This window comes from Mesocricetus auratus, unplaced genomic scaffold (assembly GCF_017639785.1).
Source record: "Mesocricetus auratus isolate SY011 unplaced genomic scaffold, BCM_Maur_2.0 Super-Scaffold_100007, whole genome shotgun sequence".
NCBI lineage: Eukaryota > Metazoa > Chordata > Mammalia > Rodentia > Cricetidae > Mesocricetus > Mesocricetus auratus.
The window spans coordinates 93,486,173-93,512,009 of NW_024429191.1; the positions used below are offsets into that span (position 1 = coordinate 93,486,173).

Genomic DNA, 25,837 nt, shown 5'->3' on the forward strand with positions numbered 1-25,837 from the left:
TTGAAGTTATTCAAATGGCCAACACTCCAAACAGATTCCCAAAGAGATCACCACACCAGACTGGCATGGAAGATTTAGTCCCTATTTGCCGTTTTGCCAAGGTGGTGAGTAAACCACCCACCCACTCCCCTCCACACAGCCTGAGCTGGGTGTGTGTCCTGGACACACAGATGAAGAGAGAAATAAGTACTAGGGACGTAGTCTAAAGGTAGAGTACTGCCCAGCATGTCCCCCCAGCATCCTGTCCCCCAAAAGTGAAATAGACAGTGGTCAATTGAGGTTGTGAAGGAGGCCTTGTTCACCCTCCTGTAGGCCCCGGCAAAGATGCCTCTCAGTCTGTTGTCCCTGAAGGACCTCCTACTATGGCTTGCCTGCAGCCCACTCCACAGCACCGCCCTGCCTCACTGTGGGGCGGGTCCAGACTCGCCCTCATCTAACTAGGTGGCCTGGGAGCTCCTCACGCCAGGTTGAAGGGTTCACTCTTCTGTGGACATCTCAAAGTGTCCTAGAACAGCAGTCTCTCCACAGCAGTGGTTTTCAAACCATGGATCATAACCCATGGTAGGACAACTCAGTAGGTCATGGCCAGCTGGGAAAAGGCGAGAGTATCTGGGTGCATTAGATACGTGCAGGAAGGGTAGGTGCTATTTTGAGGAAGGCTTTTCAGTTATATGAAATCAAGACACATGCCCTGTGTCACAAAATAAGCTGGTTATTATGGGTCACTGTCAAAAGTTTGGGAAGCTTGAGAGCCCTGAGAATCCTCCTTCCACCCCAAGTCTCTGCCCAGCAACAAAGTCCCCACGAGCATCTGGATATCTATACTTATAACTCTGGCCTTCCTTGAACATCCCTCCATCAGCTACAGTGAGTGGTAAATGCAGTGGCAGCAGAAAAACAGGGCTTCCTGTTTGCTGGAGCCAGGCCCCTCTTCCAGTGTCTTCCCAATTCTACGCTAGAATAGGCATTTGATTGGTCAGGGATTCTGGCTTGTGCCAGAGTAAGGACTCTCTTGGAGCAGTTGACCACCATGTGGCTCAGTTGGTGGGAACTCAGCAATCTGCCCCTCCATGTAAGAATGGAAGACCTGACCTCAAAAACACACTTGGCCAAAGGGCCTCAAGGGCTTGGGGGAGAGGAAGAAGGAAAGAAAAGAAATGCAGGCCAAGTATGGTGGTGTATGCCTTTAATCCTAGCACTTGGAAGGCAGAGGAGGAGGATTTCTATGAGTTTGGGGTCAGTCTAGTATATATTGTGAGTCCCAGGCTAGCTAAGACTACACAGTGAGGTCCTGACTCAAAAGTAAAGTTACAAAGCATTTGAACTGTTATTGTTGTTGGCATCTTTGGGTACAACACTCCAAATACACACTCCAGGAACCATCCCATAAGAGCTCTGTGAATGAGCTGGGTAACATGACAGATTCCTGTTCCAGATGGCAGGAGGGGCCAGGCTGCACAGGACAGGCATTCCCGAGATACTGGAACAGCACAGACACTCCACTCCAGGGCAGTCCCACCCCTTTCCTAGGGACCTCTGTTCTCATGCTGCAAAGACAGGCAGTCCACAGTCAGGAGTTATGCAGCAGGCCTGTAGCAATTAGCAGCTTGGCTGGGATGCGCTAGGGGTGCAGCCTGTTGAGGGGATGGCATCCGTCAGCCTGCTGTGAGAGGGAAGGATGGAAAGATAAGCCTGGAAGGAGGCTCATCTTTATGACGTAGTGTTTGAGATAGTCAGTACAGAGACTTGGTGACAGAGTTGGGAGCAAAGATTGCAATCAAAAGGAGCAGGGCTCTCTCTTCCAGAAGTAGTAAAGTTGAGAAGCAGCCAGGATGGTGGCGTGCACCTGTCATCTCAGCACTCAGGAGGCCGAGGCAGGATCTGAGTTGGGGGCTAGGGTACGCTGCTATACAGAGAGACTGTCAAAAAACAAAACCAAAAAGGAAGAGAAAGAGGGGGCTGAAACAGAATAGTGGAAAGGACTTGCAGCTATGTTCCCCAGGAGGAGTGGGGAACTAGAGGGCCAGGCTGAGTCCAGTGAGCAGGGCCTGTCCCAGCAGACCTTGTGCAGAGGAGCCCACCTCACAGGACCCACAACAGTATCACTGGCTTTACAAACACCCACACCTGCTACTTATTTCCAGGACAAAGAAAAGAAACCATGGTGGGCATGTTGGCATTCCAGACCCTAACTGGTCTGCAGACACCAGAACTGACCAAGATGGCTTCTGAGGGGCAACATCACTGCTTGGGTGAATCACTAAGTCCAAAGACTTCAAATACCCATCTTTCCACCCCCATTTCTTCCAGGGCATGGCAGCAACAAGCATCTCAAGACAGGAACCAGAGCAAAAGCACCCACTGAAAAGTACTTAGAACACATGGGGGTAAGAGCTAGTCCTCGAGAACGTGAGACAACATCACAGCCAGTCACAAGGAGGCCAATGCACAGGGAAAAGTGGGGTTCTAGGTAGGGGGAGCACACAAGAACCAGGTTTTGTTGAGGAAACAGCACTGCTATTCCCATGTGGGTGCCAAGGGTCCTCCTGGGAACCAGAAGACTCCCTGGGGACAGGGCAGCACCAAGCTAGATGTATTCTTACAGATGCAGCTCTGGAGACCCTGAGTGCCACCTGCCTAGCACCTCTTCCTGCTGTAGGCCACACTCCTGCTCTTAGCACGAGTGATCTTCTTGGGAAGTGCATACCTACAGAACCCAAAGTAAGTCAGCTAAACAGACCTCAGGAACCTGAGCGCCAAGGCAGTCTCCTGAAGAATAGCTCAGCCAGAGGAGCCAAATGCATGTGAAGTAACATTTACAAAGGATGGATTGAAATACTGAGATTAACACAGTTGTATCATGACTTCAGCACATTTTTAAATTGAAAGAATTTTAGGTCTGTCAGGGGAGACTCCTGAGGAAACCCCACAATAAATTGTGTAGTATTAACGACCCTCTAGCTTATGTGGTCAACATCTCTACCCACCCGGGACACTCCCATCCCAGTGATGGGCTCTGGCTGGAGGGAGAGTGAGTCAGAGCACATGAGAGCACACAGACAGCTGATGGGAGCCTGTTCTCAGGTTACTGTAACACACCCAGAAACACTACAGAGATGAGCAGCAACACTCAAGCCCCAGGACAGGAAACAGGCGCTGTATCAGGCCCAGCAGAGGTAACTGGAGGGGAGAGGACCAAGTTGGGCTTTACAGCAGGGCACCTCAGGGGTAGGTCTGATCCCAGAGACAGGGGATGTAGGGCTGGGCTGAGCCACGCTGAAGTAAGCCTCACACCCAGGCCCACCCACGGGACAGGACAGCAGCTTGTAGGAACAGGTAGGGTACAGACAAGGTCACCAAGACCAGAAGGATGTTGCTTCCTACACAAATACACATGAAACTTCCTTCCCCCGGGAGTGCACAACCTTTACAGGACTCGCTGCTCTCATGAGCTCATCATAAACCTGACAGAGAGCTAAGATGCTGAACCTTACATTCAGCAACCACAAGGTGGCAGGTGGCTGGCCTCATGCTGCTGAGCAGCTTTTAAAGAGCAGCTGGTGGAAACCAACAAAGGACCCCTTAAAATTAGGGGAATCTTGAATAATTCAGGGTTGCTGAAACAGCAGGGTCATGGAACTGTGAAAAATGGAGGCAGCCATGGGCTCTCAGGAGGAAGAGGCTGTTTAGGGGGGCTGTTAATGAGAACCCCCCAGGGAGTGCTTTAAAAATAGAGCTCTGAGCTGGTGGTGGTGGCTCACACCTTTAATGCTAGCAGAGGCAGGGGGATCTCTGTGAGTTCAAGACCAGTCTGGTCTACAGAGTTCCAGGACAGGCTTCAAAGCTACACTCCACAGAAAATCCCTGGGAGCAAGGGTTGGGTGGGTTAGAGCTCTGGGGCTCAGTGGTTAAGAGCACTCACTGGCTGCTCTCCCAGAGGACCAGGGCTCACTTCTAAGCACCCACCCACATGGTGACAGCAGTCTAATTCCAGTCCCACTGACCCAACACCTTCTTCTGGTCCCCTCAGACACCAGACGTACACATGATGCAGACATATATTCGGGCTTAAAAAAAAAAAAAAGCCAGGCATAGTGGCACATGCTTTTAATCCTAGCACTTGGGAGGCAGAGACAGAGGTCAGACTAGTCTACATAAACATATACAAAGTTCCCAGCCAGCTAAGGCTGCACATGAGACCCTGCTTCAAAAAGAAAAAAGTATAATTGAAGAAAAAATAGCATTCTGATTTTTCACTTCAAATCTACTGGATGACTATGTAGATGAAGACTTCCCCACTCCCCACCCCCAGCCTGGGGACTGAACCCTGAGCCTCAGAAATGCCAGACAATCACTCTACTGGGAATCCATTCCTTTTCTTGCGTTTCTTTCAGGTTTCACTCACAGCCCAGCCTGACCCTGAACTCGTGATCCTCCTGCCTCAGGCTCCTGAACCATAGGTATGTGCTATCACACTCCACTGGGATGTTGTTTTTAATAGATGGCCTTAGATCTAGGTGTGAAAACATGGTAGCTTAAAATAATTAACACTGCACACTGCTCAGAATTCCCTGGCAGCTCTTTCTGTGGGTGAGCCCTGGGGATAGACACACTAGCACCAAGTCCTCAAAGACAGGGCCCCAGCTTTGAGAGACTCTGCTCAGGTGGGCCAGATTCCAAGCTGGGCCAGTGCTGAGGGATGGGAAGTGCCGAGAGAGACAGAGATGGAGGAAAGGCCTGGACCCAGCCAGCTGTTGCCATGGAAGCAAAGATCAGATCCTGCCAGCATGCAGAGGACACTGTTGTGTCATCCTAATGATGTTCAGGTGGAGAGCAGTTTCCTGGTACAAGAGCACAGTTTTAGAGGTGGTCATGAGTAAACCATGGCAAAATCTCCACACTGAGGAAAGTACTGTGCCCTGCTGGGAGGGTGCTAGCCCCAGTCTCTGGGACGGCCCTCGGGGTGTGTGTTCCTCCTGCTTTGTTCCCCACCGGTATAATGGGACCCTTAGGCGTGTAAGTCACCATCCCTCCGGGGAGGTTGAAGCAAGGAGTCTCTCATCTCACTCAGGCAGGGCAGTGTCTTCCTGTGGCCATGATCCCCAAGGCTGAACAGTGACAGCTAATCAATGGCCACTCTATAAAGTGCATCATCCTGCCTGGCTAGGCAGACTCACCCAAGAAAGAATTCACTCAGCACTGCTATTTTTAAAACTGCAAATATAGTAGGGAAAGGCAGTAAAATAATCCACAAGAGACTTGGAACTGAGGCTGTGGGGATTGGTGGGGGGAGGCAGGTTCCCACTGAAGAGTACAGGTGCTGACCATCCTACAGCAGTCTCCATTTCCTGAATGGTCTTGCTTTTGTTTGGATCACTCCTGGTGGCCACAGAAGACCATGCTAGAACTTTCCAGGGACATGAAGCTGGGCAAATTCACACAGGCAGGGAGAGAATTCTCCAGAGAGAAGAGGCAGGACTCATGACCTACCAGAACAACCGTGTAACAGCACTGTTGTTCACACCTCTTTGGTCAGCTGGGACTCTTTTCCACAAGGAAGTAAGGGCTTGGGAAAGCATGGAAAGCCAAAGATGAGATAAGATGCCTGGGATGAGAACAGGTTGTGACAATCCAACAGTCTCTGAAGTCACTGGCACACACCACTGCATATCAGATGTTTACATTACAATTCCTAACAGTAAATACTTCTCCTCTACACGGGCTGGCTCTATTTTCCCCATTCCTGGGCCCTGGATGGTGTGGGAGCATGTGGTGTGTGTGTGTGTGTGCATGTGTAATGGGCCTGGAGACTGAAGACAACCAAGAGGAGCACTAGACTGACCGTCTGCAATGCCTGTACCCACAAGTACCTCTAGTTTCAGCTCCAGGAGATCCAATGCTCTTTTCAGGACTCTGGGCACCTGCGTGTGCTCGCATGCTCGCGTGTTCTTGCCCTCTCTCTCTCAGCTCATGGGAGCAGGAAGTCTACAGCAGTGTCTACAAAGAACCCGGCCGGCAGAGGACACTAACATCCATGACACTGGGCCTCAGTCAGAAACTGATCCCTCGGGAAAGCTGGGTTTTCCAGTGGACTGCCAGGATTCCCAAGGCTGCTGTCATGCAAAGAGGCCACAGTGGCTTTACACTAGAACCTAAAGACGGGTGAGCAGGCAGGTCCCTAAAAGCCCCCCATGTAGCAGCCACCAAATTAAGTAGGCCAGCACTGCTGGGGTGGGGGCAATCCATAGTGGCTGGTCACAGCAGCACATGAACTTTTGTACATCATCTATAGCCAATATCCTGACCCAACTGTTTATCCACTGCGGTGACAAAATCTTATGGCCAAGGCAACTTAAAAAGCTTTATTCCGGCTCACAGTTTCAGAGAATCCATGATGGTGGAGCAGAGGCATGTCCGAAGGCACAACTGAGAGCTCACATCTCCATCCACAAGCAGGAGGCAGAGAGAAGGCATACTGAGCATAAGTGAGTCCTTTGAAATCTCAAAGTTTGTGACACATGTCCTCCAACAAAGCCAATTAGCAGCCAAGACACACTTGAGACACTCGGGACCTCCCAACCATAGCACACAGGCAAAGTCCTCGTTTCCCATGATCATCAAGTACCAAATGACCCTCGTTCTCAAAGAGCTACGCTCCTGCCAGGCAACAAACAGTCCATCCTACTGCATAAAGAGGACCATGCTCCAAACGACAGAGGTCACACAATCTCTCCACCTTTCACAAACCACACCCGGCATGGCACACTACAGTGAGAGTGACAGTACACTGGAAAGCTTGCACACTGTCCAAGACCCAAGGAAGGTCTGCAGCTCAATATTTAGAACTAGAATGCTGTTGCTAGGAAGATTTTGGACTTAACGCTTTCAGTTGCTAAGAGTCTCAAATCTTTAACAGTATATATAAATAGAAACAGAGTTTAACCAAAATGATGCAAGACACCTGCACACAAGTGGCCAAACTGAAGGATAGATAGGATCCCAAGCTCAAGGCCTAGCAAGCAGGCCAACATATAACCCAATTTAAAAGTGGACAGATGAGGGAGTTGGAGAGATGGCTCAGTGGTTAAGAGTACAGGCTGATCTTGCAGTGGGGGCTCACGACCATCTGTAACTCTAGTTCCGGGGGATTCACAGCATACATATGATGCAAGACAAAAAGCCAAAAACAGGGCTGGGAGGTGGTGGCACACTCTTTTAATCCCAGTGGAATCTGAGTTCGAGACCAGCCTGGTCTACAAAGCTACACAGAGAAACCCTGTCTCCACCCCACCCCACCCCGAAAAAAAGTCAAAACAGGGCTGGAGAGATGGCTCAGAGGTTAAGAGCACTGGCTGCTCTTTCAGAGGACCTGAGTTCAATTCCCAGCACCCACATTTGTAATGAGGTCTGGTACCTTCTTTTGGCCTGCAGGCAGACATACAGGTAGAAAACTGTATACATAATAAATAAATCTTTTTTTAAAAAACTCAAAAACAGCTTGAAGGTATTGGCACACACCTTTAATCCCAGAACTCGGGAGGCAGAGGCAGGGGGATCTCTGTGAGTTCGAGGCCAGCCTGGTCTACATAGTAAATTCCAGGTCAGCCAGGGCTACATGTAGAGATCCTGTCTTAAACAAAAAACCAAAACTAAACAACAACAAAAACTAATAGTCACATGTCCAACAAAGAAACACACATGGCCAGTATATCACAGACCTATCACAGTGTGTGGGCTGTGGGTACAGCTCTGCAGCTCAAGCCCAATAACTTGAGTTCAATGCCCAGAACCCAAGTAAAGGTGGAGAGGAAACCAACTGAACAACTCTGGCAGGCAGAGTGCCGAGGACAGGACTTAAGGCTTTCAGGTACATGTAGAAATACTTGGTCCTTAAGCTTCTTAAAATATCCCTTGTTCTATCTAATTCAACTAGCTCTGACCCCCCACTCCATCTGTGGCACCATAGGCTACTGAGAAAAACCCCACCCCAAGAGAGATCCTGGGACTCCCTAAATAACAAAGCCAGTCTCTTTCCTGAGATAGCACTAAACTGGCTCAGCAGACTGGCAAAAGGATCACATTTCAGAGAGCAAAGGAAGGAAGCTACATGCCTGAACAGCTCGGAAGGACAGCATCCACCAAGCAGATGGGAACCAAAGAACCACTGAAAAGAACTGTCTTAGCTGGACTCAGGGTTACCCAGATCCAAAGCATAACCTGGACAGTGTAGAGCAGTTACACAGAGAGCTTTGTGCATGATGAAGCAGAGACAAAAGATTTGCAATGGTGTGGGCTCAGAGTCCCAGTTACTTATAGGAAGCCTAGGTAGGAGGATCTGACAGTTTGAGAGCCCAGCATCGTCTACATAGTGAGTCCCAGGACTGCCAGAACCACATAGACCCTAAAAGGAAAAGACAAAAACAAACAATCAAACAAGCAAAAAAAAAAAAAAATACAGGAGGGGGGCTGGGGCTGGGAATGTGGGTCATGGATAGAGTTCTCACCTAGTATGCCAGGCCTCTGGGTTGATCTCAAAACTACATAAAGCAGGCGTGATGACACATAACTATCTCTACACTCAGGAGATGGGAAGGAGGAGGAAGTTTAAGGTCGTGCTTAGCTAGACACATGAGAGCACACGAAACAAGAACACATAACCCAGACATATGCACTAGCGTATGCATGCACAGATATGGTCACAGAAATATGACCAACATGCACCTCTGGCTTTTTGGAATACAGTGCCATGTGCATGTGTCTCTTCAGACACAGAAACGTTTACACTTCACTAGATATTAACAACACACTCTGCACCTTTCAAAAAGCCGAAGGTGAGATTTTGATGGTTTCCACCAGAACAAAATATCAAATTTCAGGTGTAGCTCAGTGTTAGAGCACTTGACTAATATGCAAAGGCTCTGGGACTGATCCCCACTGCAGTGAGAAAACCGTTTTAAGGGGCAAGCTAACAGCAGTCCTCCCCTAAACTCTTTCAACCACACTAAGTGGGCTTCCAACCACAGTGGGGAGAGGTAAGCAGAGTTAACTGGCCTTTAAGGTCAGGTTATCTGCTCAGCCCCTCAAAGGTAAGCTCATCTAATCATCAGGGAGTAGAAACTTGACATTCCCAGTTTATTTATGGACACAGCAATCACTGCTCTGCACATGTTCCTCTTGGCTGGCGATGCCCCCGGTCTACCATATACACGAGGGCTGTATTACCCTTAAGCTCAAGGCACCATAGACCAGCCTATCCTGTAGAAGGGCAGCTCCAGCACCAGGGTGCAGACAGTTAACCAACTGCATCCCAGCCTCTAGATCCTGCCAACGAACACAGGGTCTGGCATGTCACCCCAAATCCTCACCTTCATGCTCGACAACAAGCATTCTGAGATGCACTGTAAACAGACACTACCTGCCTGAGACGACAGCTAAGATGAACCAAAGGTCTTTAAACACCCAGTAATTCCACATGGGAACTTATCCTAAACAAAGGTAAAGGTGTAACAAAGTAGAATGTGAAATGCAATGACGTTAGTCCCTGTCCTTTAAACTTGAGAGCATCTGAACAGGTCCTGGGAGACAGATTCCAGAGTAAGTCCCTCTCTAAGGGCATTGTCTGCATTCAGCAGAAGTCCTATCAAGAGTTTTTCTAGGGGGTGGGTGGCTGGCTCAGGCAGTAGTGTGCCACCAGACAAGCATGAGGGCTGGAGTTCACTAGATCAACCTAACTCAATTAGTCAGGACCTGTCTCAACCTAAGGTAGAGAATGATTTGAAGACATAAGATGGCCTTTGACATTACATGTACATGCTCCTGACACCCCCTCCAATGCTTTGTTTGAAACAGAAAGGCTTTCTGACACGCATACCCGTTTGCTATGACCTCCATCTCAGAAGAAGAATGACTCCAGGGGACTCCTGAAAAAGCAGAGTCATTTCATTTTCTAACCTGGGCCAAGTGCTTGGTCTGCATGTTTGAGAAGAACTGACCCCGCTGCACCCGTCTTGAGCAAAGGTCCTGCATGCTGCAACTGCCCTTCAAAGGGAACCTGAGCAGGAACACCACAAATACTACTGTTAGGAACGAGCAGGAGGAAACAAAGATACTTGAAACCATGGAGATGCGCTGCCAACAGCCCAACAGCATGAGGAGCACAGGCCAAGGCAACCCTGCAAGGTTGGAGGTCAAATCGTATAGGAGGCAGAGGGTGACTTCCAGAGGCTGAGCTCTAGTTTGCAATGTCATCCTGAAGGGGTAAACCTCACTTAAAGCACAACTGTCAGCGCAGGTGAGGCCAGGCACTCTAGAACATTCATCAACAGTGAGAAGGCTAGGGGATCTTCAGGTTTCCACGGCTGGAATACAAGTGCGCGGGGTACTGCAAACTGGTCCCTCTCAGTATGCACTAATAGTCCTCTGGAACCTTACCCCTTTGAAGAGCTTCTTAAGTTTGGGGAGTGAGAAGATTACAGTTAGCATGACAGATTTTTCTGAACAGAAATATTTATATACTTATAAAAGAGTAAAATAAACATCCACTGAAATATAAAGTATAAAGCAGCTATCTCAGGGACTGCATTAGAGCAAACTTTAAGCCCAATTTTTTAGGATTTTTGGATTTTTTTTTTGTGGGGGTAACAGATTGGACATCCTTAATCCAAAACTTTGAAATGCTCTGAGATCTGAAACATGAACATTACCTCAAAAAGGGTTGGACTCAGGAGTGGAGGATGGCTCAGTAGTTAAGCACTGACTGCTCTTTCAGAAGCCATGAGTTCAATTGCAAGCATGCACATGGTAGTTCACAACCCTCTGTAACTCCAGTCCCAGGGGATCTGATGCCTCTTCTGATATCTACAGGCACCAGGCGCACACATGGCCCACACGTTACACAGATATATACACAAAACACTCATAAACATCAATTATTTTTAAAATGAAAATATATACGTATACAAAATTACGCTGCTATGGTAGCACACACCTTTAATCCCAATACTTGAGAGGCAGAGAGACAGAGGGATTTCTTTGAGTTTGATTAAGGCCAGTCTGGTCTACATAGAGTTCCAAGCTAGCTGAGGGCTACATAGAGGAACCTTATTTCAAAAACAAAAGGATGGGGGAAAGTGATTAAGAAAAACACCCAATTAGCCTCTAGGTTCCCAATACATGCAGCACACCCAAGCACCCAAACATGCACATATACATACACATCCCACACACGCAAACATACAAAGAACTGACACTGACTCTCCCCACACTGGTCTTCTGGGGGAACATGCACAGCAGAGCCTGCATCCCTGTCACTCTTCTAGATCCTCACAGCAGGTAACCATGTTTACAGTAAACATTTGGTTTTTTTTTTTAAGATTTATTTATGTGAGGGGATACCCACAAAGACCAGAAGAAGGAATCAGATCCCCTTGGGGCTGGAGTCACAGGCTTAAACTCTACTATTATAAAAGGTCTCTCTAAAAGTTGAAAACCATTTGAGAGGTTTAGGGAGTTTGACTGATGGAGACCAAGGCTCAGACAGGATGATGAAAAGGTCGAGATGGCCAGTGCGGTATGCGTGACTCTGGAAAGGCACAGAAGGCCGTGTTTACTTCAACATTTTACCATAGTTAGAACAAAATGCACCTCCTCTCTCCTGATCCTCTGAAAGCCTGGCATAACTATGACCGCTGTTCTGCTGCGTCGCCATGTCCCAGCACACCAGCCTCCACTGTGTGCCAGCAGGGCACCTGTCCCTCCCCAAATGCCTTTCATGGCACTCCAGCTGACAAACCCTCCAAAAGCTGTCTTGCTGTCCACCCACTGCTCACTCTCACTCAAAGCTTTACCACTGTCTCAGCTTCTCACTGGGGAGTTAGGACGAAGCTGAAAGAGCATCAGTAAAGTTAACCTGGGAGGCCTTCCCAGTCTAAGTCAACACAGGCTCTCCTCCCTGGGTTCTGATGAAGTTGCTGGTTCACAGCTGGGGTCATTCTGTTCTAAAATCTAACACATTCAACACTCCATGCCTGGCGTGCATGCTAAGTCACGCCCGTGAAATGCCCTAAGGTAGCTCATCTGCACTGCAGAAGTTTCCTAACTGTCTGCACACTCTCCAGCTGGCTACTCATCCACAGTGAGCCACTGTCCCTCTGCAGTGGCTCTTCACTAGCTCCCGAGTCTGTCACCCAAAGACCTGCATGCCACAGAGCAAGCATGCTGCCAAGTCTTCTAAAGGACAGCTGACTGGGTAGCTTGGGGACACTGCCAGGACTTAACCTGAGTTCTTGCAGATCAGACTCATGACCCTGAGCAGATTTAACCTGAGATCCTGAAGGTCAGACTTATGACCTTGAGCAGGGTCCCCCAGACATGTCCTCATCTGAAAGTAACACTACCTGCTTCACTGGGATCAGGCAAAAAGGCTTAAGAAAGTGAACATGAAGCCGGGCGGTGGTGGTGCACGCCTTTAATCCCAGCACTCGGGAGGCAGAGGCAGGCGGATCTCTGTGAGTTCGAGGCCTGGCTGGACCACAGCCTCCAAAACAATACAGAGAAACCCTGTCTCGTAAAAAAAAAAAAAAAAAAAAAAAAAAAAAAAAGTGAACATGAGCCGGGCATTGGTGGTGCATGCCTTTAATCCCAGCACTGGGTTGGCAGAGGCAGGCGGATCTCTGTGAGTTTGAGGCCAGCCTGGTCTACAAAGCTACGCAGAGAAACCCTGTCTCGAAAGTAAAAAAAATGAAAAGTGAAATGGCTCTGTGGTTACAAGCAGTCTGCTCTTCCAGAGGACCCTGGTTTGATTCCAGTCCCAGAGGCTGACCTCTGACAGTGCCAAGCACACAGGTGATACACTGACACGCTTGCAACCAAAGCACACAGGCATAAAATAACAAACATGCTTTCAAGTGAGCATATAGAAAACACTTTGAGCCGTGCCTATGGCAGAACACATGCACGGGGAGCAGTGGTTCTCACTGTGGTCAACGCCAGCATCTCCTGGCAGCATTCTCTCCTCCATCTCTAAACACAATCCCAGTGTCACCGGGCCCCTTTAGGAAATCTGAAATCAAAACTCCCCTAACACTAAGACATTGTTTACCTTTTTCATTCTCATCCTCTCATGTGATGACGTCATTGCTTTTATGTCTGATGGAATACACACTGTTCTCTAAATTTATTTTAATGTTTTCATAAGAGACACAACTCATATAATAAAACCCCATTGAGGTCCACAGTAATTTTTAGGTTAGAGGAATTCTGATGTCTAAGTTTTATTCTTTTTTTTTTGAGATAGGCTCTGGCTATGTAGCTCAGGCTGGCCTCAAATTTTCTATCCTCCTGCCTCATCCTCTCAAGTGCTGGGGTCATAGGCCCGGGCCATCTTTCTAGCCCTAGTCTAGAACAGCTAAAATGAACCATTCCACCAGTACCTACATGCACTCCTGCTCTAGTCCTTCTAGCTGCCACTGCTGTTCAGTGTTCTCCTCTTCCAAGGGCTAAAGTCATCTCCATGGCACCTTCCTACCCAAGCTCTTGCACCACTGAATGCAAACTGTACCTTCCCACAGGCTCAGCTCCTGCAGCCCTATGTGCAGGTGTACACTCCCTCTCTCCCCTAGCAAACCTCCCTGAACCAGTGATATGAACCAGTGATATGTAGTGAGACAAAACAATTTTAAGATAAAGTTTTACTGGAACTCTGCCTGAACATTTAACATTCACTTGAGTATTATCCCCAAGTGCTTATGCGCAGAACTGCGGAGCAGTGATGGAGACAGTGAAACCTGCAAGCATTTATCATCAGCTCCGTCCAGAAGAGGCTTGCTGGTCCCTAGTCTAGAGGGTGGAGTGTGTCTTCTCCCTGCATCCATCTGGCCTGGAGGAGCAAGAGAAGTTAGCAGTGTCAACTCTGCACTTTAGTAGCACAAACAGGCCTGGGTTCAAATCTGGACTCTGCCTTGGGCAAGTTACAAACACTCCAGGTTTCTCTCCATCTCTCCAATAGGGCAGCAGCCCCACTGGGGGAGTGAGAGCTCACGTAGAAGGCTTGTGTCCTCCAGCAGTAGCAGCAGCAGCAGCTCACTGAGGCAGGATTTATAGAAGAGCAAGTCCAGTAAAACACTTAACTACCCTCTTGGAGTTACATCACACTCAGACACCTTCTATTTTTCACCCTAAAAGAGCAAGCAAGCATTACTCTAATAACCACCACCAGCAGCAATAGCAGAGGGGGAGAAAGGTGTGGTAGTCATTAGGTCTACCTAGTGCCACTAGTGTGGTTGGAAGCAGGCCTGCCCAGCAGAGGCATCCCTGGAGCTTGGTAGAACAACTGAGCAATCTGCAGAGGAGAGGCCCATGTGTAGGCAGGTGCATCTGCCTAGAGCCAGCCTAGGCTGTGTTCATTCACTCTTCCCTATTTCCTCCACCAGACACCCTGATAACTGTGCTGGTTACATCCATTTTTAACAGTTCTTTTAAACCTCTCCCAAGAAGCAGGCCTGCCATAATCATTACAACTGCCGCTATGCTCTTGAACTCCTCCCCCAGAGTGTCCATGCAGGCAGCACACAAGACCCAAGCTGTCCTCAAAGGAGTCACTCACACTGATCAAGGAGGAAATACATATGACACATGCTTAACCTAAAGTTACTAGAACTTAACTATAACTTAGTTTCTACAGGCCAGTGTGACTCTCCCCTGGATGTGACGTCCTCAGGTCTCACCCAGTCTTGGGAAGCTCTCTGGCCAGGAATGTCCATTTCTGATAGACATAGCTAAAGCTAGCTTTGTCCTAGCCCTCTACACATGTAGTTTGCCTACAAGCCTGGTGATGGAAGTTGCCAGAATAGTAAATGGCAATATGGTGTCTTATGACTAATCTGCTCCTAGTATTAGGATACTTGTGGGGGTTGGTCCTGGAGTAACTCTTCATAGTGCTTTCAAGGAAGTCTAGCTTGGGCAATAAATGACAGGATCAACTGCCAACCAAGACTAAAGAAAGGCTGGTATGAGGGGCAGGCAGGCAAGGGGCCCACAGCTCCAGTACCATGAGACATCTGAAGAGGGGGGAAGCTGCAGAGACAGCTCAGCAGCAGTGCTTATTTAGTTTGCACAAAGCCCTGGGTTCAAGTCTCAGCACCACAAAAAAGAAAGAAAGCCAATGACAAGTACTGAAGACTCCTTCATGAGCAAGTTGGAAGGAAGGAGTAAATGCTGGTCCTCATGAGTCCTAAGAATCTGCACAGGAGGCTCTCTTGCTATCCTTGTTTCACAAGAATGAATGCCCGTGGGCCACACTTGTGAGTTGTGGGAAACTGTCAGACTGGCTGTAGACAACTGGAAGGCAGGACAGAAGGAGGGACAACCTCAGGCAGGGAAAGGCTGGCCTGAGAGAGTAAGCAGTCACCTGCAGGTCACCCTGAAGCTGTCTGGGCTGGAGGAGGGCCTGCAGACAGGGCGATCCAGGAGACAGATGTCACTCTAGCCTAAGAAGGAACACGCCAAGGCTGCAGGGAAGGACTGAGCAAGCGCTGCAGCAGATTCTACAAAGTCAGCTCAAGACCAGCCTGGACAACTTAGCAAGCCCTGTGTCGGAATCAAATGATGAGAGGGTACAGTGTGAGAGCACCCACCTAACATCCATGAGGCCATGGGCTCAATCAAGTACACAAGACAGGGGAAGGAAAACGAAAGCAGGCACAGGAAAAAGGACGGCTCAGCAAGACACTGACAGCAAAGGGGTGAGAACTGGGTCAAGGGACTTTGTGATGGTGGCAACAATTTGACTGCCACAAGTTACGAGCTTTAGCATGGACAGCACACTGCCATTGTGTTTGTGCCTAACTCAGAAGTGGCTCCCAAGGAAGCATTTCCATACACAGGGATGAAGCCAGATGGCAGAGTGACAACAGCTGCTGACTCACGGTGGCTGGCAATTAGTAATCAGTGGTCTAGTCTCTCAGCTCTTCTGAATGCCTGATGTTTTCATATTAAAATGCTGGGGAAGGGAGGGGAGGGCAGTCATATCACAAGACTTCACACCCAAAGTCTGAGGTGCTAGGTGGCTTGACAGGGCTTTTCAGCAGGAAGCCAGGAAGGTGACACAGATGTGGCACTCATCCAGAGGCGGGTACCAATAGATGCACCCAAAACCTGGGGGGGGAGCAGAGGAGGGGAGGAGAAAGGAGACGGGGAGAGAGGAGAGGGGAGGAGAGTAGAGGAAGAGAGGCAAGGAGAGGTTGAGGAAGGCCTGGGGGAAGAAAAGAAAAAGAAAGCTTTGTAACAGTCAGATACAATGAGAGCACACAGAAGACGTCTGTCTCCAAGGGCATGGTTCAGGGCTGCTGGGATGGTTCAAGGGGTAAAGGTGCCTGCTGCCAAGCCTGACAACCTTGAGTTTGATCCCTGGGACCCACATGGTAGGAGAAGAGAACCAATTCTCCTAAGTTGTCCTCTGACCTCCAACTGTGTTTCACAGCACTCGTGCCCACACACATATAAACACAAAATAAATGTTAAAAATAAGAGAGACAGCTGAGTTAACCACAGTAAATAACAGCAGGCTTAAAGGAGGATGACAATGACCAAGACAGCAAATGTGATGACCAGGAATTCACTAGTCACCTATGATCTCTGGGAAGCCATCACATCCAGTGTGGTAAGTCAGATGGAAGGTCAAAGGTGGGAGGTCATGAGAAACGGGAGACAACCAATTCCACCAGCTCAGGACTGGGATGTCCCAGAAGCAGGGATAGAGGTTTTCTTCCCTGGCTAGAAGATGATGTCATCAACCTTCAGGGCCCTCCAAGTCCCTTAAGTCATTAAAACAGAAGCAGACAAATATAAGATGCTCCAGCACCACACATGCCAAGCCTGGTGCTCTAGCAGAGACACAGTTGTGCCTGTAAACTCCCCACCTGGCCTTCAGAGGCCAGCAGGCTGTTACAACAACCCTGCACATCCCAGCAGCGGCTCTCACAAAGGGCTCAGAAATGAGACAGGCAGGAAGCCTGCCAGAACCCAGGCTCTCCCTGCAGTATGCAAATGAAGGATGATTTCTGTGAGGGAGCCTGCAGGAAATCTCTGTCAGTGCTAGCTGTGTTTTCATCTTTCTGGGCTGGTTGGGTAGGGCTGACTGGATCTCCCCCAACCCCCAAGCATGACTCAGTATTTTAATGTTTAAAAAAACTTTAAACTGCCATAGTCAGACTGTTTCCCAGATGTGGCCATGTTATCAAGTTGAACCAAAAATGACACAGCAAGTGTTTCAGTCCCTTGACCCAGCTGTAGGAAAATGCTGCTGCTGAAGTCTTTCGAAACAGGCAAAAACCCTGAAAATACCCAGTCATACATACGACCAACCAGATTTAACCCCTAAATGGTAGCCACTTACTGATGACTGGATCCTTGTGAGGGTGTAGCATTTGCCTACTGTGTGTGAGGGGCTAGATGGAAGGTCAAAGGTTAAATCATGGAGACCTGCTTTGAGCTATCCTCCCTGGAAGAACACCACACACATTTGTCTGGGACTCTGGACAACCTGGACACCCGTGACCAAGGCTTCAGTCAACACAGTCACCCTGAGATGAAGGGCAAAACCCCTGGAACAGATAAAATCAGACAGCCATTAATGTGATTCAATTTTACTCTGAGATACACCTACTGACAACGCTCAGGGACAGTGCCCCTGCTGGAAAGCCCTCTAACCCTTCCCAAGGGCTGCCTTCCCCACCTTAAGATTGCCAACCTCACCCAAGAACAGGCGAGTCATAGGCGGGCACTCTCAGAGCCTCTGTGGACCAACAGGAGCTCAGCCTATACCGTCTTGGGAGAACACACAGCAGTCACCCTGACTCCCCTCAGGGGACCACTAGAGGCAGCAGACACTGATCATGTGCCAATGTCATTCACATTACACATGATAACTGCACTTCTTTTTAAAAGTGTGGGCCTCAAATAGGTTCCAGGGGATTCCATGAGGCCCAGCAGTGTATAAAATAGTAAATGACACAGTTCTCGACTAAACAGGAAAATTGAAAAGAAAAAAGCAAGTTTTAGTACCATGCAGTGGTAGCCTTTAACCCCAGCACTGGGGAGGCAGAGGCAGGTGGATCTCTGTGAGTCTGGGAGGCTGGCCCTGTCAACAGAGTGAATACTAGGACAGCCAGGGATACACAGAAATGCCCCCACCGCATCCCCCCCAAAGGCAAGGACATCAGTGAAGCAGGGAAGACACAAACGCACCTTCCATGGTCTAAAGTGGAACACACAGGGTAGGCAGAAGGAAAGAAAGTGAGGTGGACCTCAGCCTCTCGGAGGACTACTTCCTGATCCTGATCCTGAGTCAGCATTCCCAGAAGTGGGATGACAGTGGCAGCAGCAACAAAGGGGACAAGTCAGGTTGGATCCCTTGTTGATGGGATATGGAGGCACCAACTACTGAGAGCCCACCCTCCTGCCTGCTCCAGGGGGTGGAAGGCGGTACTCAGTGCTGGACTGCATCAGGCTAATGCCAGAGCTCCCCTGAAATACAGAGTATTTTCATGGCTCTGAGGATGACTGAGGCTAGGGCAGGAGTCATGTGCTCACAATAGCATACGGGCTGCTCCCCACAACACACACACCTCCACGTTCACCTAGGGCCACCCCATACCCCACTAAGGCTTTCCATATTCAGCAACTGGATGGCTGTGCCAACCCCAGTCTGTGGTTCTGTATGTACACCAAGGATGGATGAATCCTGAAGTCTTACTGTCTCAGGTAAAAATGGCATTCCCTATAGTCTGTTTCCAGGTCCCTCCGCTTAGGCAGTGCGATGCCCACTGCTCCTCACTCTCCTCTGGACCAGCACAGCATCTCACTCAGACAGCTGCTGTGAGCACTGTGTAAAGCAGAGCACCTGGCACACAAACGGTAGGTCTGAGCAGTGATCCTAGGAGAAAAACATCATTCTGACCCTTGGGATTCATCTTTATCACCTATCTTGTGGGAGTTTCAGAATTGGAGCATTTGGGAGGCAGAGTCAAGCAGATCACAGTAAGCTGGATACCAGTCTGGTCTTACACACAGTTTTAGGCTATCCAGGGCTACATGGTGAGACTATGCCTCAAAAGCCACTGCTACTGCCAATGAGGGTGTCCCCAGCTTTGGGGAGCCACTCAGTCAGCTGTGTACCTACACATCTGCTCTGTCTACAATGAGGGTGTCACTAGCTTTGGGGATCCACTCAGTCAGCTGCGTACCTACACATCTGCTCTGTCTGCTCCTGGAGGCAGGCAGGTGCTACTCTAGTTGTACCCTATAAATTTCTTTCTCTCTCCCCCTCCCCTGGACTTTTCAGACAGGGTTTCTCTATGTATTTCTGACACTCGCTCTGCAGACAAGACTGGCCTCAAACTCAGAGATCCTCCTGCCTCTGCCTTTGAGTGCTGGGATTAAAGGCGTGTGCCACCACCACCACCACCACCACCACCACCACCACCACCAGGCTAAATTTCTTATAAAGTCACAAAGTTATGAGATTTCACGAGCACTGACGGAAAGGAAAGGGCTCCCAAAGTCACACTTACCGCCATCACTCATGATACAGAATTGGAAATTCCCATGGCACTGAAACAAGCCTTCCAAGGTGCCTTGTGCTTTAGCACAACCCTGCGACATTCTGAGAATGAGAATAGGGTCTGAAAATCAAGTGGACGCCCCAGACGAGCAGGGCTGTGCTTCTGACCACTCCACCAGTGCAGGCTCACTTCAGGGGTTAGGGAGTCATCTCACTTTCCAAAGAAGAGAGATGAGGCAATGACTTAGCCAAGGTCAATCAGAGCAGGTGCTAGCCAGGAGCTCCCAAGGGTTTTGACTTCCAATTGCAACACAAACACACATCCCTCATCTGGTCAAAGTGCCCTTGAGTCAGGCAATTACCACAGAGACACAATTGTGTCTTCAAGGCCAAGGAATTAGAGGAAAAATCAAGGGACAAAATAAAATCACAAGACAGCTGTGAAGAGTCTCCAAGCTGTGATCCTATCTGAATAGAATGCAATTTAGAAACACTTAGTCCTGCATCTTGTTTTAACCTTACATAACTCCTTCCTGTTACATCACTGAGAACAATTCCTTTTAATGGGCCCCGCACCTGGACAAGTGAGACAAACTTCTCAGGCTATGATGCTACACCTAAATAGCTTTCCTCATGGAAATGCTGGCCTGAGTAGGAACCAAAAATAAACTGCAAAGCCAATTCCAGAGGGACCTGTCATCAGGGCGCTTCACACACCCAACGCACAGCCTTCACAAAAGCAATGTAACAGCAAACAGCTTGAATGCAGACACCATGTCTCAAATCTGGGAGACACTAAGTGTTTCGGCAACTTAAAAGACAACACCAAGAGGTGGGAAAGCAACTGTGGGGTGTGGCGGCACACACCTGCTTGCATCCCAGCCCTTGGGAGGAGAGGCCCAAGGGTCAGAAGCACAAAGTCATCCTCGGCTGCAAGGAGAGTCTGAGGGCAGCTCGGCTGATGTGAGACCCTATTAAGGGAAGGCAGGAAGGAGGGGGAGGGAGGGAGGAGAGAACCAGAAAAAGCTGAAACAAGCACCACCAGAAGGAATCCTGAACTGACTGACAGACAGCAGTCGGGCTCCTTCCTCAGGACTGCTCTGTTCCAGCGTGACAGGCGGCAACAAGGAAGACCACCTGACTAGCCAGGCTCAGGCAGCAAGGGGCTGTCGGCCTTTGGCTTCATTTCAGAATGGTTTTCAAAGGATGAGCTGGGGAAAGGGCAAGCCTCCACAGATGGATAGGTGACCACCAGGCTGGTCAGGAGCTGGGGAGAAGGGAGTCTGCCTGGGAGAGCCTCTACTTGTTTGCTTAAGTTCTTTTTCAGGGGGTGGGGAGGTGGAGGGTGGTTTTTTGTTGTGTTTTGAAACTGGGTCTCTCTATGTAGCCTAGGCTGCTGTGAACTCATTATGTAGACCAAGCTGTCCTGGAGCGCTAGAATAAGGGTGCTAAGACTAAAGATGTGCACCACCACATCTGGCTGTTCTTAGGTTCTAAAGAAGCTTAATCTTGGCTGCTAGGAGCTTCAGAAACCCAACCATAAATTCTGCCATTTCTGTAGGAAGCAACTTTACTTCTGCTGCTTATGTATGTGGAGGGGACTGGAAGGGAGTAGGACTTGCTGCCTATTTCTTCATCTTTCTGTTGGGGGGGGGAACGACACACGGTGTTCGGAGACAGGGTTTCTCTGTGGCTTTGGGGGCTGTCCTGGAACTCGATCTTGTAGACCAGGCTGGTCTTGAACTCAGAGATCCCCCTGCCTCTGCCTCCCCGGAGTGCTAGGATTAAAGGCGTGTGCCATCACTGCCCGGCTGTCTTTCTTTTTTAAATATGTTCACTAAAAGCTTACCTTTAAAGAAAGCATTGGGGCCGGAGAGACGGCTCAGCAGTTAAGAGTGCTTGCAGTTCTTCCAGAGCCCAGGTTCAGTTCCCAGCACCCAGGTCAGGCAGTTCACATAAACCCACACAGACATATATACCCACACACATAATTAAAAATAAAAACAAATCTTTTTAAAGAGAGGGAGATATTAAGCCAGGCATAACAGCACACACCGTGAAATTCCAGATATTCAGGGAGCTGAGGCAGGAGGATGGTAAGTTTCAGGTCAGCATGGCTACAATAAAGTGTCTCAGGGCCTGGATGACAGGAAAACCCAGGGAAGGGACACTAGTATTAAGTCTCTCATTCTTATTCTCCAACTGAACATGTAAACTACAAAAATACTTCAGGGTATAAGGAATACACCAGACACAGTTAAAATTATTCCAACAATTGTCAAAAAAAAGGCAGTGGTGACACACACCTTTAACAGCATTCAGGAGGTAGAGGCAGGCAGATCTCTGTGACTTCCTGGATGTTTGAACCACAGCTGTAAGCTGAAATAAATCTTTTCCTTCCCAATTTGCTTTTAGCCATGGTGTTTATCACAGCAACAGAAGCACTAAGACATTGCAGGGTGATGCTAGGTGTGGAGACACATAACTTTATCCCAGCACTTGGGAGGCAGAGGCAGGGGGCTCTCTGTGAGTGAGTCCAGCCTGGTTTACATAGTAAGTTCCAGGCCAACCTGGTCTATAGGGAGTTCCAGGACAGCCAGAGCTACAGAGAGAACCTTGTCTCAGAAAACCAACAAACGTACCAACCAACCGACAACAACAACATCAAAAAAACTGGGTGTGTTGGTGTACATCTTTAACTCCAGTACTTGAGAAGCACAGTCAGGAAGATGTCTGAGTTTGAGGACAGTATGGTCTATATAGTGAGTTCTAGGACAGCCAGGGCTAGAAAGAAATCCAGTCATTTTATTCTGCCAGTAACATAACCAGATTCATGATGAGCAGAAATCAATACACTAACCATCCAAACCTTTCTTTTCGGCAGTCACCCTGATATTAAGATGAATGAGTTGGGGGAGGGGAAGACAAGCTTCCTAAACAAAGTACAGCAAGATCCCAGAATCCACTTCTGTCATCTGCATCTGTAGCTCCTGATGACAGACAGCTGCTACCTATAAATGCACATCCTCCCCAAAACATCTGTTCTCTAGTCCTTAGCAACAGAATAGGGTCCTCTCACCTCAGATACTCACAGACCACCATTCCTTGGAATCCCACTGCTGTAAGCCACAAAAACTGCACAGTAAACACCAGAGCCACAAGATGAGATCCAGTACACTCAAACCAAGTTACAGGAGGAAATCTGCAAAACCTAAAGTTGTTTTGTATGTAACTCAAGAGCAGGCTTTTCAGGTCAAATTTTATTACATGTGTTGGGAGAGGGAAGATAGCAGTAAACAAAGCTAACCACCAAGACCCTGTCGAAGAGAGACAACTGACAAGCATGGCGGTGCCCAGAGGCAGAGCCAGGCCGAGCTCTCTGAGCCAGGGCTGGGGTCACAAAGCTCAGGAGAAGTTGGCTGATGGACAGGAAACATTTTCTGAACCTCTCAGGTGGTGGCCCAGCCTTTAATCCTAGCACTCGGATCTGTGAGTTCGAGGCCAGTCTGATCTACAAAGCAAGTTCTAGGTCAGAGCTACACAGTGAAACCCTGTCTCCCAAAAAAAAAAAAAACACTGACAACACACTGCAGACACAGAAGGGGCAATAACTTTCCCCCCAACACAACACTAATCATTTTTAGTAGAAATTCTGTTTCAAAATGGATTATTTTCCCAATTCTTTTGCCTGGAAATTCAGTTTTCTTAAGAAGTGGTGAAGCTGTTGCCTGATTTAGTTTTTCTGAGAAGCTGAGGTGTGTGGAGTTGCGCCTGTGGATGCGCACTGTTGTTTTTTTTTTTTTTTTGGTTTTTACAAGACAGGGTTTCTCTGTATTGTTTTCCAGGCTGTTGGTCCAGCCCAGCCTCGAACTCACAAGAGATCCGCCTGCCTCTGCCTCCCGAGGGCTGGGATTAAAGGCGTGCACCACCACCGCCCGGCTGGATGCTCACTGTTAATGAAAGAGATGCTGACATCTGCAATAACTCCTGCACAGGAACTAGAATTCAGGAGCAGGGCTTTTTCCTCCCTGGTCTCCTGCCATTCTCCATCGGCAGTGTCTCCCTTCCTAGTATGGCATGAAGCCATATCCTTCTGCTGTCTTTTTCTCCCAGTATGAAAAACCCGGATTAACTTTTGTTTGTTTTGAGACAGGGCTGTCCTGGAACTCAATCTGTAGACCAGGCTGGCCTCAAACTCAAGAGATCCTCCTGCCTCAGCCTCCCGAGTGCTGCCACACCCGGCCCTAGATTAACCTCTGAAGAGCCTCCTGTGATGGGTTTGGTGGTATGGCTCCCTTTAATCCTCCATACTGCAGAGGCTGAGGTGGGAGTATCAAATTTCCAGGCCAGCCGGGACAACTTGGCATGACTTACTCTCAAAATAAAGTTAAAATGGATTGAGGATGTAACCCTGTGGAAAGGCGCGGTCTAGTATCAAGTCCCTGGGTTCAACCCTTAGCACTGCAGAAATTAATGAATTAATTAACAGCATCCTCCCCCCCACCAAACAAAACAAAACAAAAAACCAGACCTTTCACCTTCCAGGGACCTAAAATGAGGCAGGCTTAGAAATGTTTCCTGACTGGGCAGGAGGGGGAGCTGGGAGATAAGAGATAGGTGTTTGAGAGAGACTCACTGATAGAAATTACACTCAGGAATTCAGGCCCGCAGACCAACCTTGGGTTAAGGTTTATGATGACAGACCTCTTTGATAGAATCGTTCCGTTCACTAGCCTCATCCCAACTCGGTGGGAGAGTGTGGTATTCGCCTAACAGCTCCAGGTTAAGAAAAACCCGGCAGCTTTCCCCGCGGGTCCCTCCTCTAGCCACGGCTGCCCAGGATACCCCCCACACCCCAAGAAGTCTTTCAAAAGGACACCCAACCGCAGCGGCTACCATCTCCCCCAGTACTATTAACATCATGGCTCCGGACTGCTCATCATTTTCCTCGCAAAGTTCTCCCCACAGCAATCCAAAAAGAGGCAGCGGGGTTAAAACAAATCAGAAAAAAAACCAAAAAAAGGACGCCGGGCCGCTGCCCACCACGCGTTCCGTCAGCACCTGCTCAACTTCTTGGGTTTTCACCTCGATCTTTGTTTTGGAATGCCCACGGCCAAGCCCTCCCCGGCACGCACGGCCCTCCCTTCTGGAAGCACAATGCAGCACGGAGCCTTTTTTTTTGATAGAGAGAGAGAAAGGGAGAGGGTGTCAGCAAAACGCCGCACTGGTGTAATGCCGAACACGCCTCAGAGCCTGAGGAGGTCCCCACGGGCGTCCGTGCGGCGCGTCCATCGCCGAGGCCCACACACGCGCGCGCGCACACACACACACACACACACACGCACACACAACCACCGCCGAGCATCGCTCGCAAGGCCCCTCCCCTCGCCCCGAGCCCTGCCGGCGTGCGCGCCCAGGCCGGTGCGATGACGGTGCACCGGGCGCTGAGGCGGCGCTCCCCCGCCAGCCCTCCCGGCCGCCCCGGCCCGCCGCCTCACCTTGGTCTCCTTTACGTGTTGCTTGACGCCCTCCGGGTACCACTGGACGCGCACGTAGCCGCGCCGCAGCGGGCTGGCCCGGCCCTCCTCGTGGCCCGCGCCCCCGGCCTCGGAGCAGCCCGAGCTGCCGCGGCCGTCCTCGTCGCCCTCCGAGTCCGAGTCCTCGCCGTGGATGAGGCGCACCAGCCCGAAGTGCACCGAGCCGCGGTAACGGCCCGACACCAGGTCGTGAGAGAACAGCAGGCGTTGCGAGCCCGCTTCGGGGCCGGATTCGGAGGACGGCCCTGAGGCCGAGTCCGTGGCGGGCGCGGGCGGCGGGGCGGCGGCGGGGGCTGCGGCCGGGGTCGGGGCGGCGGCGGCCGCCACCGGGGCCTGGGCGGGAGGAGCGGGCGCGGGCGCGGGCGCTGCGGGATCCGCCATAACTGCTCGGCGCGAGTCTCGGGCGGCGGCGGCGGCGGCGGCGGCGGCGGCTGCAACAGCGGCGGCGGTAGCGGCGGCGGCGGCTTAAGCGCGGGGAGGCGGGGCCGGCGGCGCGGGGGCGGGGCCAAGCGCGCTGACGTGGACCTACGTGCCTCCGTCGTTAGGGCGCTGGGATGCTGTTGCTAGGAGCCGCCGCCCGGTCGCTAGGGGACGCTGAAGATGCTTGGGGCGGGGGCGGAAGGACTGCCGCCGCGAGGGCGTGGCAGGGAGGCAGGGAACTAAGGGGCAGGATCAGGGGTGGAAGGGAGGGCGGTGGTCGCAGAGGACTGGAGGGGCGGAGACTGCAACCCGGCTGACAACT

The 25,837-nt window shown here is 49.9% G+C and overlaps 1 protein-coding gene across 2 annotated transcripts in view; it reads right to left on the bottom strand.

Annotated features, from left to right (window-relative positions):
* Positions 1-25,507, bottom strand: part of Ube2o (ubiquitin conjugating enzyme E2 O) — a 41,060-nt gene extending 15,553 nt beyond the window's left edge. For both annotated transcript variants that reach the window (XM_040750085.1, XM_040750084.1), the window contains exon 1: positions 25,057-25,507. In XM_040750085.1, the coding sequence (XP_040606019.1) occupies positions 25,057-25,476 (420 nt within the window). In that variant the 5' untranslated portion in view covers positions 25,477-25,507. The remainder of the gene's footprint in view (positions 1-25,056) is intronic.
* Positions 25,508-25,837: the final 330 nt, after the last annotated feature.